Source organism: Physeter macrocephalus, chromosome 11 (genome assembly GCF_002837175.3).
Source record: "Physeter macrocephalus isolate SW-GA chromosome 11, ASM283717v5, whole genome shotgun sequence".
In the NCBI taxonomy this organism is placed as follows: Eukaryota; Metazoa; Chordata; class Mammalia; order Artiodactyla; family Physeteridae; genus Physeter; species Physeter macrocephalus.
In genome coordinates, this window is record NC_041224.1 from 106,868,469 (window position 1) to 106,882,604 (window position 14,136).

The window sequence follows — 14,136 nt, forward strand, 5'->3', positions numbered from 1 at the left end:
CCGCAACGGGAGAGGCCGCAACGGAGGGAGGCCCGCATACCACAAAAAAAAAAAAAAAAAAAAAAAACCAACTTACAGGCATACTTGATTGCCTCTTGCTTCCAGGGAAATAGTGGAATTTGGTGAGTTTTCTTATCTTTGAAGGGAGAGAGACTAGAGCAATGAAAAGAAGGAAAGAAACAGAATCACGTTGTAACTGATTGCAGTCTGATTGATGTTGGGCAAATTGCATCTGAGCAAAAAGTGTTGTGTTTCATTTTCCCTTTAAATCATTTCCACTTGAGATTCAGAGTTATCTGCAGTGTTAGAATCAAATCTCTGAGGCTGTGCCTTTGGGAGTCCTCAGAGATGAAACTGATGCTTAGCCCCTCTGTCGAGATGCTGACCTGAGCTCTCCAGAGATACCCCAATTGCTTCTCTGGTTTTCTCTTCCTGCAGTGATCGAGTGTAATATGATGATATGAAGCTCAGGTAGGGGGACTGCGAATTTCAAATCAAACCCCCAATCCTTAAAATTCTGACAACCTATAATGGCCCTATACAACCATCCTTCCCTTTGCCTAGCTCTAGCCCTAGACTCTTGATTTTTTGGTGATAAGACAGAGTAATCATCCTTAAGTTCTATTTCACATGATTACTCTGTCCTCCTGAGGCTTGTATCTGGATCCAGACTCAAGAGAAATTATAAAACAAAAATAAGCAATCCAAAGCAAGCTCTGGCTTCTCTGACCTGTATCCATGACACATAGCACCACTAGGCTCCCCTGTCAGCTACCAATTTCTTATTCAGCCCTCAGGTCCTTAGAAAGCCTTTCCATGGACTCAGGGAATTGGAAAGTAGGTTTGTTGTTATTGTGAGACTCAGTCTGAGTGATGGGGAAGAAATTAGGTTTCTAATCAAAAAGGTGGATTGTGACCCAAGAGAAGGGAACCAGAATATGAGAACAAGGTCAGTGTCTAAACCCTCCTCGGCCTAACATTCATTACAAGAAATGTCAATATTCAGTGCCCCATCCCTACTCCCAAGCTAATGTGTTCTTCTTGGAGAGCCCTCCCAATAAACGGGATGTTAAATTTTCCATCCTGAAGACAGCTACTGGTCACCTGTCACCCTCTTCTCTTGCTCTGTCTCAGCCCTGTCCCTTGTCCCAGTGCTTCTTGGCTGGGGATTTCATGCTTACCTCCTTACCCAGCAGTTAAACTATTATTAGCTTCAAAGGGAACTGAGACTCTATGAGTTCGACCCCTGATCTAATCAAGGGCAGCTTTGTAGCTCTCTGAGTGGTGGGTCTCTAGGCTGGGACCCAGGCTGGGGAGGCAGGATACAGATGTTCTAGGCCAGGCCCCAGAGCCAGCCCCAGGCTGGATACCTGTGAGGCAGCGTCGCAATGTGCTCCTGGGACACCCGACAGATGATTTTTGGAGCTGGCACCAAATTCTTCTTGGAGCCCCGTGAGTTGATTGTTTTCCGTACATATCTAGGGAGGAATTGACTCCTGGGACTAGGGTTGCCATCCAGTTTGCATTACGTGAAAAAGTATAACTAGGAGATGGAGTAGTACAGATGGAGTGGGCCACAGTAAAGACATTAGGCTGAGTAGCTGAAGTAGCTCTGTAATTATTTTTACTTAAAAAAAAATTATTTCTGAAATCTTCAGAGCAGCCCAGAAAGCACAAAGAAATCTAGAAGAATTATACTAATAGTTGGAGCATCAGGTGCAGGAGGGGCAGAGGCCCAAATTCTCCAAGGTGGTTGCTTCATCCTTAGGCATCCCTTTAGCTAAGCTGACTAGTGTGAATGCCTTGTTGCCACCTGTAAAATGTCCTGCAGCTGGAAGATTTAGGAGAGAAATGGTCAACCTGGTCAGAGCAATCAGGTAGAGCAAACTTACCTGATTTGTGTTCAAGTTAAATCCCATATTGGCAGAGATCTTTGAAACTGTGAATGACATTTGTTATCCATGTTGAGATGCTTAGGGAACCAGTAAGACACTGTGAGAATCTAGAACATAGATGACTTCTAAGTTTATAAATTAAGAAAAACTGTTCAGGAAAGGTATACACTTCTTTTTGTATTGTTTACCAGCACATAACCTTAGCATTAGATGGGTACTCATAAAAAGAGAAAGTCTGAAAATAAAATAACAATTGCCCAAACAAATAGCACTTTGCAATACACGCCGAAATGTAATTACGTTTGTGGACCAAGGAGAAAGCCTGGAAATTCTCAAAAGATAAGTGATTACATCTTTAAATTTTAGACTACAATGTAGTGCAAATTGTATACAACTTCAAATTTTGGTTTAGGTCTAATATAAAATAGACTAGGTTACATATGGCAACTATATTGTATGCATCCGTTTTTTTAAAAAGGTTCAATTCAGTCAGATAGCCTTTTCTTTGGTTACCATGATACCAAAGAATGGGTTAAACACTTTACTTTCAAACAATTGTTTTGAACGGACATTAATTGAGAAAGAGGACCTGAGAAAAATGTTTTACCGAACTGATGCATTATGCTCTATCTGAAATGCTGAGTAACAGATTCAGAGCTCAATATCCTGAGTGTATGACCTTCTTCAGACATCTGTCTGATTGGTTATATCACATTATTCAAATTATTCAAGCCAGGTCTCTCCAGCCCAAAGTGATCATTAGCAACTGCCTTTGAAATTAGGTTTTAAATCCCAAGCCAGGCTTAATTATCCAACTAAATCAGGCTATGATTGGGTCACACTCTTAAGTAATGAAGGAGATAGGGTTATTTTGGTTTTGCTTTTTAATGGACTAGTTTCCTTTCTCTAAAACTCATTTTCAAGCTCCCTTGAAAATCAACTGGAATCCATCTCACCAAAGTCAGTATCATAAGAGAGAAATGCCACAGTTCTGGAGGGAGGTGACTGAGCAAAACATGTGGTTTCTAAGCCGTTACTGCTGGGGTTATCAGTGTCTGTTATCAGTGGCTTCAGCTATGCCGTGAAACAAAACAATGAGGTTTTCTCCTTCCACATTCCAGGAGAGCCCTTTGAAAAATCCCCAACCCCCCTCTGGTTTTAAGGAAAGAAAAAGATGCATATACAGAGTAGCAGATACATGATTGTCCAAGATGAGGCATGAAAGGAGAGAAGGCCAGGAGGAGACCCAATTATTGTAACCAGTGTTCCACAGCTCCACTTAGAACAAAACAAGAAGAAATGGGCTTAAACTGGTTTTATGTTCCTAAGGACTTCTGAGAATGATAGCTGTTAATTCCCGGATTAAAGGCTCAAAAGAAACTGTAGGGTGGTCCCTTACAAAAGAATAATAATTCACCTGAAGGCAGAGAGATGGACCACTTAACTTTAGCAGATCCCTTCCAGTCCAAAAAATGGGGATGACACCCTGAAGTGACACAAACACCTCCATCCGCAGAGTGTTGGAACCAGTTATATAGTCCTTCTCAGACCTTGCCCTGATCTCATTCCACGGGCTCATGCATTTAAAATAAACCAACTGATTTTCAGCCTAACTGGATTGTCCAGAGGATTGTTTAATAAAACATAAATATTTGAAACTCAAAAGACCCAGACACTTCTTTGTATTTGTCATTTTCTATCTCTGCTCCCAGCTGTATCTCTTAGCAGCTCCTAACTAGAAGTCAAACTGCTGCCTTTCATGTCTACTTCTCTTGGCCATCCTTTCATAGAGGTGTTAACAAGCTCAGGTCACTAACAGGATGAAGGAAAGTCTGGATTGTAGTGTTTGGCCCCAGAGGAATTGAGGAAGACATCATGGTTTAACTCCCACACATGAATAATCATCTCACAAAATAAATTGATTATATTTGCAGAAATTCAGGCTGTTGCCAACCCATCCGTTTTTGTCATGAAAAACGGGACAAATGTTGCTTGTCTGGTGAAGGAGTTCTACCCCAAAGATGTAACTATAAGTCTGGAATCATCCAAGATAATAAGAGAATATGACCGTGCTATCGTCATCTCTCCCAGTGGGAGGTACAGTGCTGTCAAGCTTGGTCAGTATGGAGATCCAGATTCAGTGACATGTTCAGTTCAACATAACAAACAAACCTGGAGCTCTACTGACTTCGAACTGAAGAAAAGTACTTCAGGTAGGTCCTATCTGGCCTCAAGGGGCTGCGATTGTGGGGAAGAAAAGTCAAGCGAAAGAGAAGTTAGAGATGTAAACTCTTGACAGATCACTCTCAATATGGAGTCATGCTGGAAACAAGACTTAGGCTCAGACTCAAGACATAGGCTAATTCCCATCATTGACTAGGAATTAAACTCTCTGCATCTCTGCACTGGAATCTAAGATAAAACCCATCTTATTTCATCCCCATCTCTCCTCTTCACCAACCCCTTTCTCCTTCATACTAAAGACTCTAGGGTTGAAAATTCATGTGAGGTCTAATCTTGTGTGAATGCCATAACAAAGGTCTGCCCAGCTTATCATGGTGTTAATTATTCTAGTCGTTCTTACAAACTAGAGGCATACCAGGATGTGGACCTCATGGTATAATGGAAAAAAGTCTCAGGACAGGAAGTATGTTGACTGTGCAAATAGCTATAGGACCTTAACCAAGTCACTTCTCTGGTCCTTAGTTTACTTACTTAAAGTCTAAGTAAGTAAAACCTGAAATCCAGTTTTAAAACCTGAAATACTTTGAGCCTCTCGGTTATCATCGTAACCCTGACCACTGCTGTTTGTTCCAGAAAATCCAAAACCAAAGGAACCTGAAAACATCAAGCAAACTCATACTCCAGAGACCTGCTATGAGCCCCAAGGTTAGTTGAAACCAAAGGGCCAACTTCAGAATTGAGGTTAAAGCAAACTCTGTCATTGTCAGATGGGGCCCAAAATCATTCTACTTCAAAAGAAAACAAAATCCATACCTGAGCCCAGCTGACTCCCTGTGACTCTCTAAGCAGAGTTTGCCTGGCTGCAAGCATGGGTTTTTCCAAAGCTTGCCTTGCTGGATGTGAATAGCAGCCTTAGGTCTCTGAAGGCTGTCTGGCACCAAGCTGGGCTTCAGGCCAGGAAGAATGATGGTGATTCAGGGCAGGCTGGTTTCAGTGCTGTGGGTCCAATTTCTGGAAGGTAATTTAGTCTCTTGCTGAAGCCACCATCTTCATTCTCATTCAGCTGCAGTTCAAGCCAGGAAGGTGAACATGATGTCCCTTGCAGTGCTGGGGCTCCGAATGCTGTTTGCCAAGAGTGTTGCCATCAATTTTCTCTTGACTGCCAAGTTATTTTTCTTTTAAGGTAAGAACTAGCTGCTTCTTATTCCTACCTCCACCCAAACTATGTTGCACATGGAGGAAAGGAGTTTAGGAATGGTAAGAAGCATTGAGAAAGGAAATACACATAGAGACATATTATGATTTACTAAGGTGGACCTTTTCAGATACTCAGCATAAAACCCCATCTCCTGTTAGCCTTTTATCTCAAGCCAGACTCAAAATTCATGTAATATAATATAATACCAGTAACACACCATTGTAAAGCAATTATACTCCAATAAAGATGTTAAAAAAATAAAATAAAAGTAATAGCACATCTATAAAAAATAATAATAATAAAAATAAAATAAAATCTAAAAATATAATACCAGCCAATAATCCCCACCTCCAACTTAGGAGCTAAATAAATTGGACCTAAACAGGAGAAATCTTTTTCTTTACTGCTAATTTTGTTTATATGGCCAAGGGACCATGGGCTTTTTGCAAGGCCATCAGTAAAGCTTCACTTGAAGAATATTCAGTGGGAGCAGAACTTACCTTTGCCCAGACAAAGGGGATGTCAGCTCTCGATTCTTAATCATAGGACTTGATGTGTAGACCAGCCTATCTTTGGGATGAACCTATGCTCCCATCCTTAATGAACAGCTCACTACTAGCCACTCAGGATGCATGCAAAGTTGAGGATGAGATGTGAATTATTTGCCTGTTACTTGCATTCCCTCTTCTGGTTATCTTAGACATGAAATTTGACCCGGGGCTTAGGTTTGCCTATGTCACTAACTCACTATGTTACCTGAGCCAGGTTGCTTCACCTCTCTGGGCCTGGGTTATCACATCTGTAAAACAAAGGAGTGAAGAATAACTAAAGGAGAGCAGATGGGTTTTATGACTTGTGCCAACATTGATAAACTGAGAGTGACTAGCTCAACCATCACCATGTGTAAAGGGAAATGTGCCAGGATAGATTAGTGATGTCTGCAATGGTACAACCACAAGTACTGGCCATCCCCAGACTGCATGACTGCTATAATTCCTTCCAGCACTGACAGTCTATGATTCTACAACTCTGACAATTTTCCTTCACTTGCAGGCTGACTGGCATGAGAAGGCTACACGCCCTGAAAGAAACCAAAAGCCTACAGAGGTGCTATCTCCTAGGCTTTCAACTTCCTGGTGGTTTAAGTTGACCTGTCCCAGCCTTGCTTAAATGGCTGTTACCCAAATCAGTTTTCCTTTAAAGTCAACAAACCCAGCTTATCCTTCAGCCTGATGAAAGACAGAAGTCCTGGGGAGTGGGGGCTTATGGTCCCAACTGTTTTACTTGCTGCTTTATAAAAGGATACAGAGATATGAAGGTATATAGGACACATTTTTTTTTCCTACAACTGACACACTTTTAAAATGGTGTTTTGTTCCTTTGACTTTCTTTGCCTCCAGAAGTAGAAAGCGGGAGCCATCGGGTTCCTAGCTCCATTCTCCAAGAGGAAAATAGATCCTGGGCTTCTACCTAAACATAAAAGGCTCTGCTCTTGGGGCTTCCCTGGTGGCGCAGTGGTTGAGAGTCCGCCTGCCGATGCAGGGGACACGGGTTCGTGCCCCGGTCCGGGAAGATCCCACATGCCGTGGAGCGGCTGGGCCCGTGAGCCATAGCCGCTGAGCCTGTGCGTCCGGCGCCTGTGCTCCGCAACGGGAGAGGCCACAACAGTGAGAGGCCCGCGTACCGCAAAAAAAAAAAAAAAAAAAGGCTCTGCTCAACCCAGCACTAGGTTTGCCCCAAACTAGCATTCTCATCCACAAAGGCACTTTCTGCTTTTCCTAGTATTTGACAAACAAAACTACATTTGACTCCCTAACACTCTCTGCCCAGGCATTGGGGTTTCTCAAATCTCATCTAAATACTCTCAGAGTTATTAGCAGAGATCAGAGTAAAATGCAGAGGAAATGTGTTTCTCTCTATTGATTGATTTAACGAACGTGAATTACTCCAAGTTCTAGGCACTGTACTGAGGGTGCAAAAATAAGTAAGACATGGGTCTTGCTTTCAAGCAACTCATTGCGCGAGTGTTCTGGGAGGGAGGGACAGGAATGAGACCCTGAGATTTCCCCTGTAAGAACAGTGTCTTCATGACCCCCTGCCTGCCCATCTGTGCCTGGGAAGTCTGAAGGCATTGGACCTTTGGTATTGATGGTTTTCTGCCATTCTTCTTTGTCTCTGTTGCAGTTATTAAAGTGCATTATGTGTGCCTTGCTTCTGGCTTTCTTCATTGCGGACCATCTCAGGGGGTAAGGGGAGCTGTGAATTCACTGGTAGTCAGACAAAAACCAAACTGAGTTTATAGGTCACACCGCAGCTTCCTGGGCCCACAGCCTGCAGGCTCCTGCCTCGAGGACCCACCCCTGGGTTTCCTGCTACTCCAACAACAGCAGCGTCCCTGGTGTGGCCTCTGAGCTCTGCTCCTCCCACCTCAGCAAGGCCAGCATTTTCCTGGGTGCACGAACCCAGGTAGCAAAAGTCTAGCAACCGAGCACTGTGGGTTCCTCAGCACCTATGTGGCCTGTCAGGCAGGGGCTCATGAGGTTACAAGTGAAAGAGCAACGTTGATCCACAACTCCCCCGCCTTTGCCATCTGCAGACTCCCATGTCACGTCTTCACAACCCAAACCAAAGAAAGGAGGCAGTGGCATTCTGAGTCAATGAGTTCAGGACAATCTAGATGGATAAGCCAGGTCCATCCAGGGGAAAACTATTAAAATATTCCACACATCTTCACCTCATGTGCATCAAGAATGCCTGTTTCCAAAACATTCCCATCTGTTACCTTGGGCCATTCTTAGAATGTTTCTCTGAAGTTGCTAAGAACAAAACAACACATCCTCATTTTTCAGATGGAAAAAAATATGTCCCCCAGAAAAGGTATGTACCTTGTTCAAAGTCATTCAGAGAGGCAGCGATATTTCTGGGAGCAGAACAAAGTTATCAGGAGTGCCAGCCCCAAGTTCCTTCTACAAGAGCACAGCACATCCCTGAGACAGGGAAGAGGGCTTGTTTTGAAGTTCAGCTAGGCTGAACTTCAGGATAGTCCTGTACATAGCATATGAATGAGCCACCCTCTGGCCTACTTTGATCATCAGCGAATGGCATCCTAGTATTTTATAGGACCATGAATTTCTTCCACCAAAAGGATGCTCCTGAAAAGATTGAAGGCAGGACCCAGAGGGGATTGCGGCTGCCTTCTGGTGTGGAGACCATGCTATCGTGGATTATAGTTTTCCAGAGCTTTCACGTGTAGAATCTCATGTGACCCTGAAGGAGTCTCCAGGAAATTAGTACACACACTCAGTAGGTGGCAGAACAAAAGCCCCGGAGGCTGAGTCATTTGGCCTGATCCTTTGGCTCCCTCACGCATGTCTTTTTCATCCCTCTCTATAGCGACTGCTCTCCATCTGCCTGTGTTGAAGCCCAGATATACTGCTGCCCAAGCCACCTACTGCTACAGCCTCCTAGGGTGCAGCTGCAAGGGAGCCCCCAGAAGTGCAGCCCCACACCCCTGGCTCTGTCATTAACCAGATCAGCCACCTTCCAAATGTCTCTCACTTCTCTGGGCTTCAGGGCTTTTCCTATAAAATAACGTCTAAGGCTTCTACTATTTCTAAGATCACATCTAACAACTCTAATAGTTGTTTTAAGGAAGAGACACCCGTAGAAGTAGAGGAAGGAGGGATGGATTCCCAGGGCCGAGGGTATATCTATTTTTGACATCACATTGTTGGTTTCCCCTGGAGGTAATTCTCTCCCCTGGGGATACCACTGAACTCCAAACTCAGGTACTTTGAAGCTGGGATTCTGGTTTTCACAGACAGCTTTCTGGGAATATCTTAGTGCTCTTCAGTGAAAGAAAAATGTTCTCCAAACACAGTAAGTAAAATGGAGGTGCCAGGGGCTTCCCTGGTGGCGCAGTGGTTGAGAGTCCGCCTGCCAATGCAGGGGACGCAGGTTCGTGCCCCGGTCCGGGAAGATCCCACATGCTGCGGAGCAGCTGGGCCCGTGAGCCATGGCCACTGGGCCTGCGCGTCTGGAGCCTGTGCCCCGCAGTGGGAGAGGCCACAACAGTGAGAGGCCCGCGTACCGCAAAAAAAAAAAAAAAGAAAAAAAAAAATGGAAGTGCCAAAGAGAATCCAGGAGAAATAAGGTGGTTGCACAAAAAGATGCAAATGAAAGGTAAACCAGGGAAGTTTTTTAAAGTAAGTAAATTTGTGTCCAATTTGAGTCTTAAAAGGAAACAGGCCAATTCACAGCAATGGATGAATGATGGAGACTAAAATAAAGACAATTCTGAAAGGCTCTCCTGAAGTTGGCCCTTCACCAGCCCTGTCCTGGTACTCTCCCGGCGCATGCAGCACATCCTTGTCAAGCCCTGCTCTGTATCAGGCACGACCTGGGCACCGGAGTCTCTCAGACGTGCAGTTTCCCTTCCCCACCATGGGCACTCGGGCAGCCAGGGCCCTCTGTGTCAGAAGTCGGGAGATGTCTGCTCCATCGGAAGCCAGGGTGCTCCCCTGGATGTGACCAGGCCTTTTCTTATTTGGCAGACAGGTTAGGGCACCTCTAAAGGCCAGACTGGACCACAGAATGACAGGGGAGAAGGATGATGTGTCCAAGGACATGAACTGTCCGGAGAGGCAGCTCTGCCAGGTTGTGCCCAGTGGTTTGTGTGCAGACTTCCTGGACACCTGCATCACCGTGGGAGCGCAAGGCACAGTAGTAAGTGGCACTGTCTTCAGGCCTCACTGAGGAGATCACCAAGTGGAAGGTTTTGTGGGTCAGGCTGTGCTGCACGGAAAATCTACCCCGAGCAAAATCCGCATCATGGGAGTTATTGTTATTCCTGTGCAGGACAAACTGGAAGGAACCATCTGGTCTTATTTGGTACCAGTATAAGTCTGGATCTGAGTATGTGGTTTGGAAAATGCACTGCAGTGTCACCTCACTGCCACTCGCCACTATCTGCTCCTGGGAAATCTGGGTCACTTGGTTACACAGCACGTCCTTGTCTGTGAAGAGAAAAAAATAAGAAAACAGTGAAGTCTTACACTCCGCTTGCACTGGGTCCAGCACAGGCCCATCTGGAGGGAACCCAATGGGCAGAGGCAGGGGAAAGACACAGAGATGAAAATTAAAGGCAGAATATAACTGGAAAATCCAGTGTGAATGAGAAAGAGCTCAAGCCTTGGAAAGTAAGAAAGAGGGAAACGGGCGATAGAACGAGCAGGACAGAACAATGAGTGTACTTACAGAAAAATAAAAGGCTGAAGCCCACAAGAAGAATCATCTTCTTTTCATATCGGGGAGGAGGATATAGAATAAAACTGGACTCCTTAAATCTCTGAGACCGTCTCAGTGCTTCTTTTTTTTTTTTTAATTTTATTTATTTATTTTTGGCTGTGTTGGGTCTTCGTTGCTGTGCGAGGGCTTTCTCTAGTTGCAGTGAGCGGGGGCCACTCTTCATTGCGGTGCGCGGGCCTCTCACTATCGCGGCCTCTCTAGTTGCGGAGCACAGGCTCCAGACGCGCAGGCTCAGTAGTTGTGGCTGACGGGCCTAGTTGCTCCGCGGCATGTAGGATCTTCCCAGACCAGGGCTTGAACCCATGTCCCCTGCACTAGCAGGCAGATTCTCAAGCACTATGCCACCAGGGAAGCCCAATTTTATTAATCTTTACCTCTATGCTTTCTTTCCCCCTGAGATTATATATATATATATATATATAGGCCCCAAACCGTCATGTGGAAATGAGAAATAACACTGGAATCTACATTCAGTCTGGGGCCTTTTGCCCTGTGTCCCAGAGGTGTATTCAAGCATAGGGTGGATTTATTATCCTCTTTCTTCTTGATGGGACAGCTTATGGACTAATTCAAAGATGGGTACAAATATAAGGGGGAAATTTCATATATATACTTTGATCTCTTTGTTTTGTGGTTGTTAAAAATTCCTGCTGCTATCAAGTTGAGCTAGATTAATGCTTCTCAAACTTTAGCATGCCACAGAATCACCTGGAGAGACTAAGACACAGATACTTAGCTCTAAGCCCCAGAGATTCAAATTCAGTAGGTGTAGGGTTAGCGTCCTTAAGCTCCCAGGTGTTGCTGATGCTGCCTGTTCATGGACCACTTGATGAGTAGCACTGAGGTGGATAATGTTAACCAAGCAGAGATATCAACCAAATGTTTAAACCTCTGAGGAGAATGAGTACATTTATTAATTAGGCACACAAAAAACATCTTCCACATGTTTTTGGTTTTTTTTTTGTGGTATGTGGGCCTCCCTCTGCTGGGGCCTCTCCCGTTGCGGAGCACAGGCTCCGGACGCGCAGGCTCAGCGGCCATGGCCCACGGGCCCAGCCGCTCCGCGGCATGTGGGATCCTCCCAGACCAGGGCGCGAACCCGGTTCCCCTGCATCGGCAGGCGGACGCACAACCACCGCGCCACCAGGGAAGCCCTATTTTTATACAATTTTTAAATGTTGCACTCCACTGAGAGTTATTACAAAATATTGAACTCTTCTATTTCTCATGCTTGAGGGAGTGCCGTGGTCCTGAGAGGGCTCACTGCACTTCCCACAGCTTGATTTCCATCTCTCCCTCTGCAGCACACACTTGGCTCCAGCCGGAAACTTCTCCCCCACCCCGGAAGCAGACCTTCCCAGTGGGTGACCTGCCATGAGTGGGTTACAGGCTAGCTGAGACAGTGCTCACAGTGGACACTGGGACCTGGGGTGGCTGGAGCCCCAGAGGCCAGCTCCTCCAGGCCACATTCCAATACAAATATTGTCTTCTGGGTAAGCCAAGACATGACAACTGCTGGGAAGCACTGCCCTAAAAAATAGAAGACCACCTTGCTCCCCCAAACCTAGGAGTGTTTCTAGGAGTACTTCCGGAGTTCCTTTGTTTCCCTGGTCCCCCACCTCCAGTTCCTCAGGAAGGCCTGTCAGTTGCACCATGAAGTGTATCTCCAGTGCATCCACTTCTCTCCACCGCCACTCCCACCACCTCCCACCAACACCACCATCTCTTGTCAGGACCCCTTGCTTCCACTCTTGCCCCTGGACCTTCTCCTCTGCAGGTCTTTATAAAATGTAAATCCGATGATGCCAGCAGGCCCTCCCTCCCTGGGCCTGTGGCCCACTACACATGGCGGGATCTCTGCCCTCTGTCCAATCTCCCTGCACGCCCTCTCCTGCCTCTGTCACTCCCCTTCAGCAGCTGTGGCCTCCCTTCTGCTCCTCTACCTGCCTCCCTCTTCTAGGTCCCTGAAACTCTGCTTCCAGGTTTTCACAAATCTCAGCTCAAAGAAGCTTTCCCTGGCAAGTAAATGAGTCACTCACCTGGCTACCCAGAGTCACCCTCCTATTTTCCCTCACATCACTGTTTGTCATCATCAGGTTTCTACACGTTTATTATGTCTTTCCCTTCTCACCCCATATACACATACACATACACCATCATGTAAGTTCCATGAAGGCAGGGCCTTGTTTATCTTTTCACTGATCTGTACCAGCCCCTAGGACTGTGTCTGCCACATAATTGACAATCAACAAATATTTCTGAACAAAGGAATATAACTTTGTCCACTTAAAAACTCACCAATGGCATGGATAAGTTTGCCGAATTTTTTTTAAATTTTTTTTATCGAAGTATAGTTGATTTACAGTGTTGTGTTAGTTTCTGGTGTGCAACATAGTGATTCAGTTTTATATATATATATATATTCTTTTTCATATTCTTTTCCATTATGCATTATTACAGTGTACTGAATATAGTTCCCTGGGCTATACAGTAGGACCTTGTTGTTTATCTATTTTATATATAGTGGTTTGTATCTGCTAATCCCAACTCTTAATTTATCCCTCCCCCAACCCCTTTCCCCTTTGGTAACCATAAATTTGTTTTTTATGTCTGTGAATCTGTTTCTGTTTCATAAATAAGTTTACTTTTGTCATTTTTTAGATTCCACATTTAAGTGATATCACATGATATTTGTCTTTTTCTGACTTACTTCACTTAGTATGATAATCTCTAAGTCTATCCATGTTGCTGCAAATGGCATTATTTCATTCTTTTTTATGATTGAGTAGTATTCCATTTATTTATTTATTTATTTATTTATTTATTTATTTATTTATATATCATATCTTTTTTTTTCAATTTTCACAGCATTTTATCTTTATCTCTCATGACATTATTACTTTCACTTTTTTTGTTTGTTTTTTTTAACATCTTTATTGGAGTATAACTGTTTTACAATAGTGTGTTAGTTTCTCCTTTACAACAAAGTGAATCAGTTATACATATACATATATTCCCATATCTCTTCCCTCTTGCGTCTCCCACCCTCCCTATCCCACCCCTCTCATGGTCACAAAGCACAGAGGTGATCTCCCTGTGCTATGCGGCAGCTTCCCACTAGCTATCTAATTTACATTTGGTAGTGCATATATGTCCCTGCCACTCTCTCACTTCGTCACAGCTTACCCTTCCCCCTCCCCACGTCCTCAAGCCCATGCTCTAGTAGGTCTGTGTTTTATTCCCATCCTACCACTAATCTCTTCATGACATTTTTTTTCTTAGATTACATATATATGTGTTAGCATACGGTATTTGTTTTCCTCCTTCTGACTTACTTCACTGTGTATGACAGACTCCAGATCTATCCACCTCATTACAAATAACTCAGTTTCATTTCTTTTTATGGCTGAGTAATATTCCATTGTATATATGTGCCACATCTTCTTTATCCATTCATCTGTTGATGGACAGTTAGGTTGCTTCCATGTCCTGGCTATTGTAAATAGAGCTGCAATGAACATTGGGGTGCATGTGTCTTTTTGAATTATGGTT

General features: G+C 44.4%; 3 gene segments (V, D, J or C); 2 read left to right on the forward strand and 1 right to left on the reverse strand.

Moving 5' to 3' along the window:
- LOC102993450 (T-cell receptor alpha chain constant-like) overlaps nucleotides 1-14,136 on the forward strand; it is a 369,182-nt gene that overhangs the window by 267,639 nt on the left and 87,407 nt on the right.
- LOC102980684 (T cell receptor delta constant-like) lies at nucleotides 3,652-6,361 on the forward strand. The segment is given in 4 exon segments: nucleotides 3,652-4,108; nucleotides 4,713-4,784; nucleotides 5,143-5,262; nucleotides 6,331-6,361. Coding segments are annotated over 3 exon segments (435 nt in total).
- LOC102980958 (T cell receptor delta variable 3-like) lies at nucleotides 9,752-10,773 on the reverse strand. The segment is given in 2 exon segments: nucleotides 9,752-10,292; nucleotides 10,534-10,773. Coding segments are annotated over 2 exon segments (483 nt in total).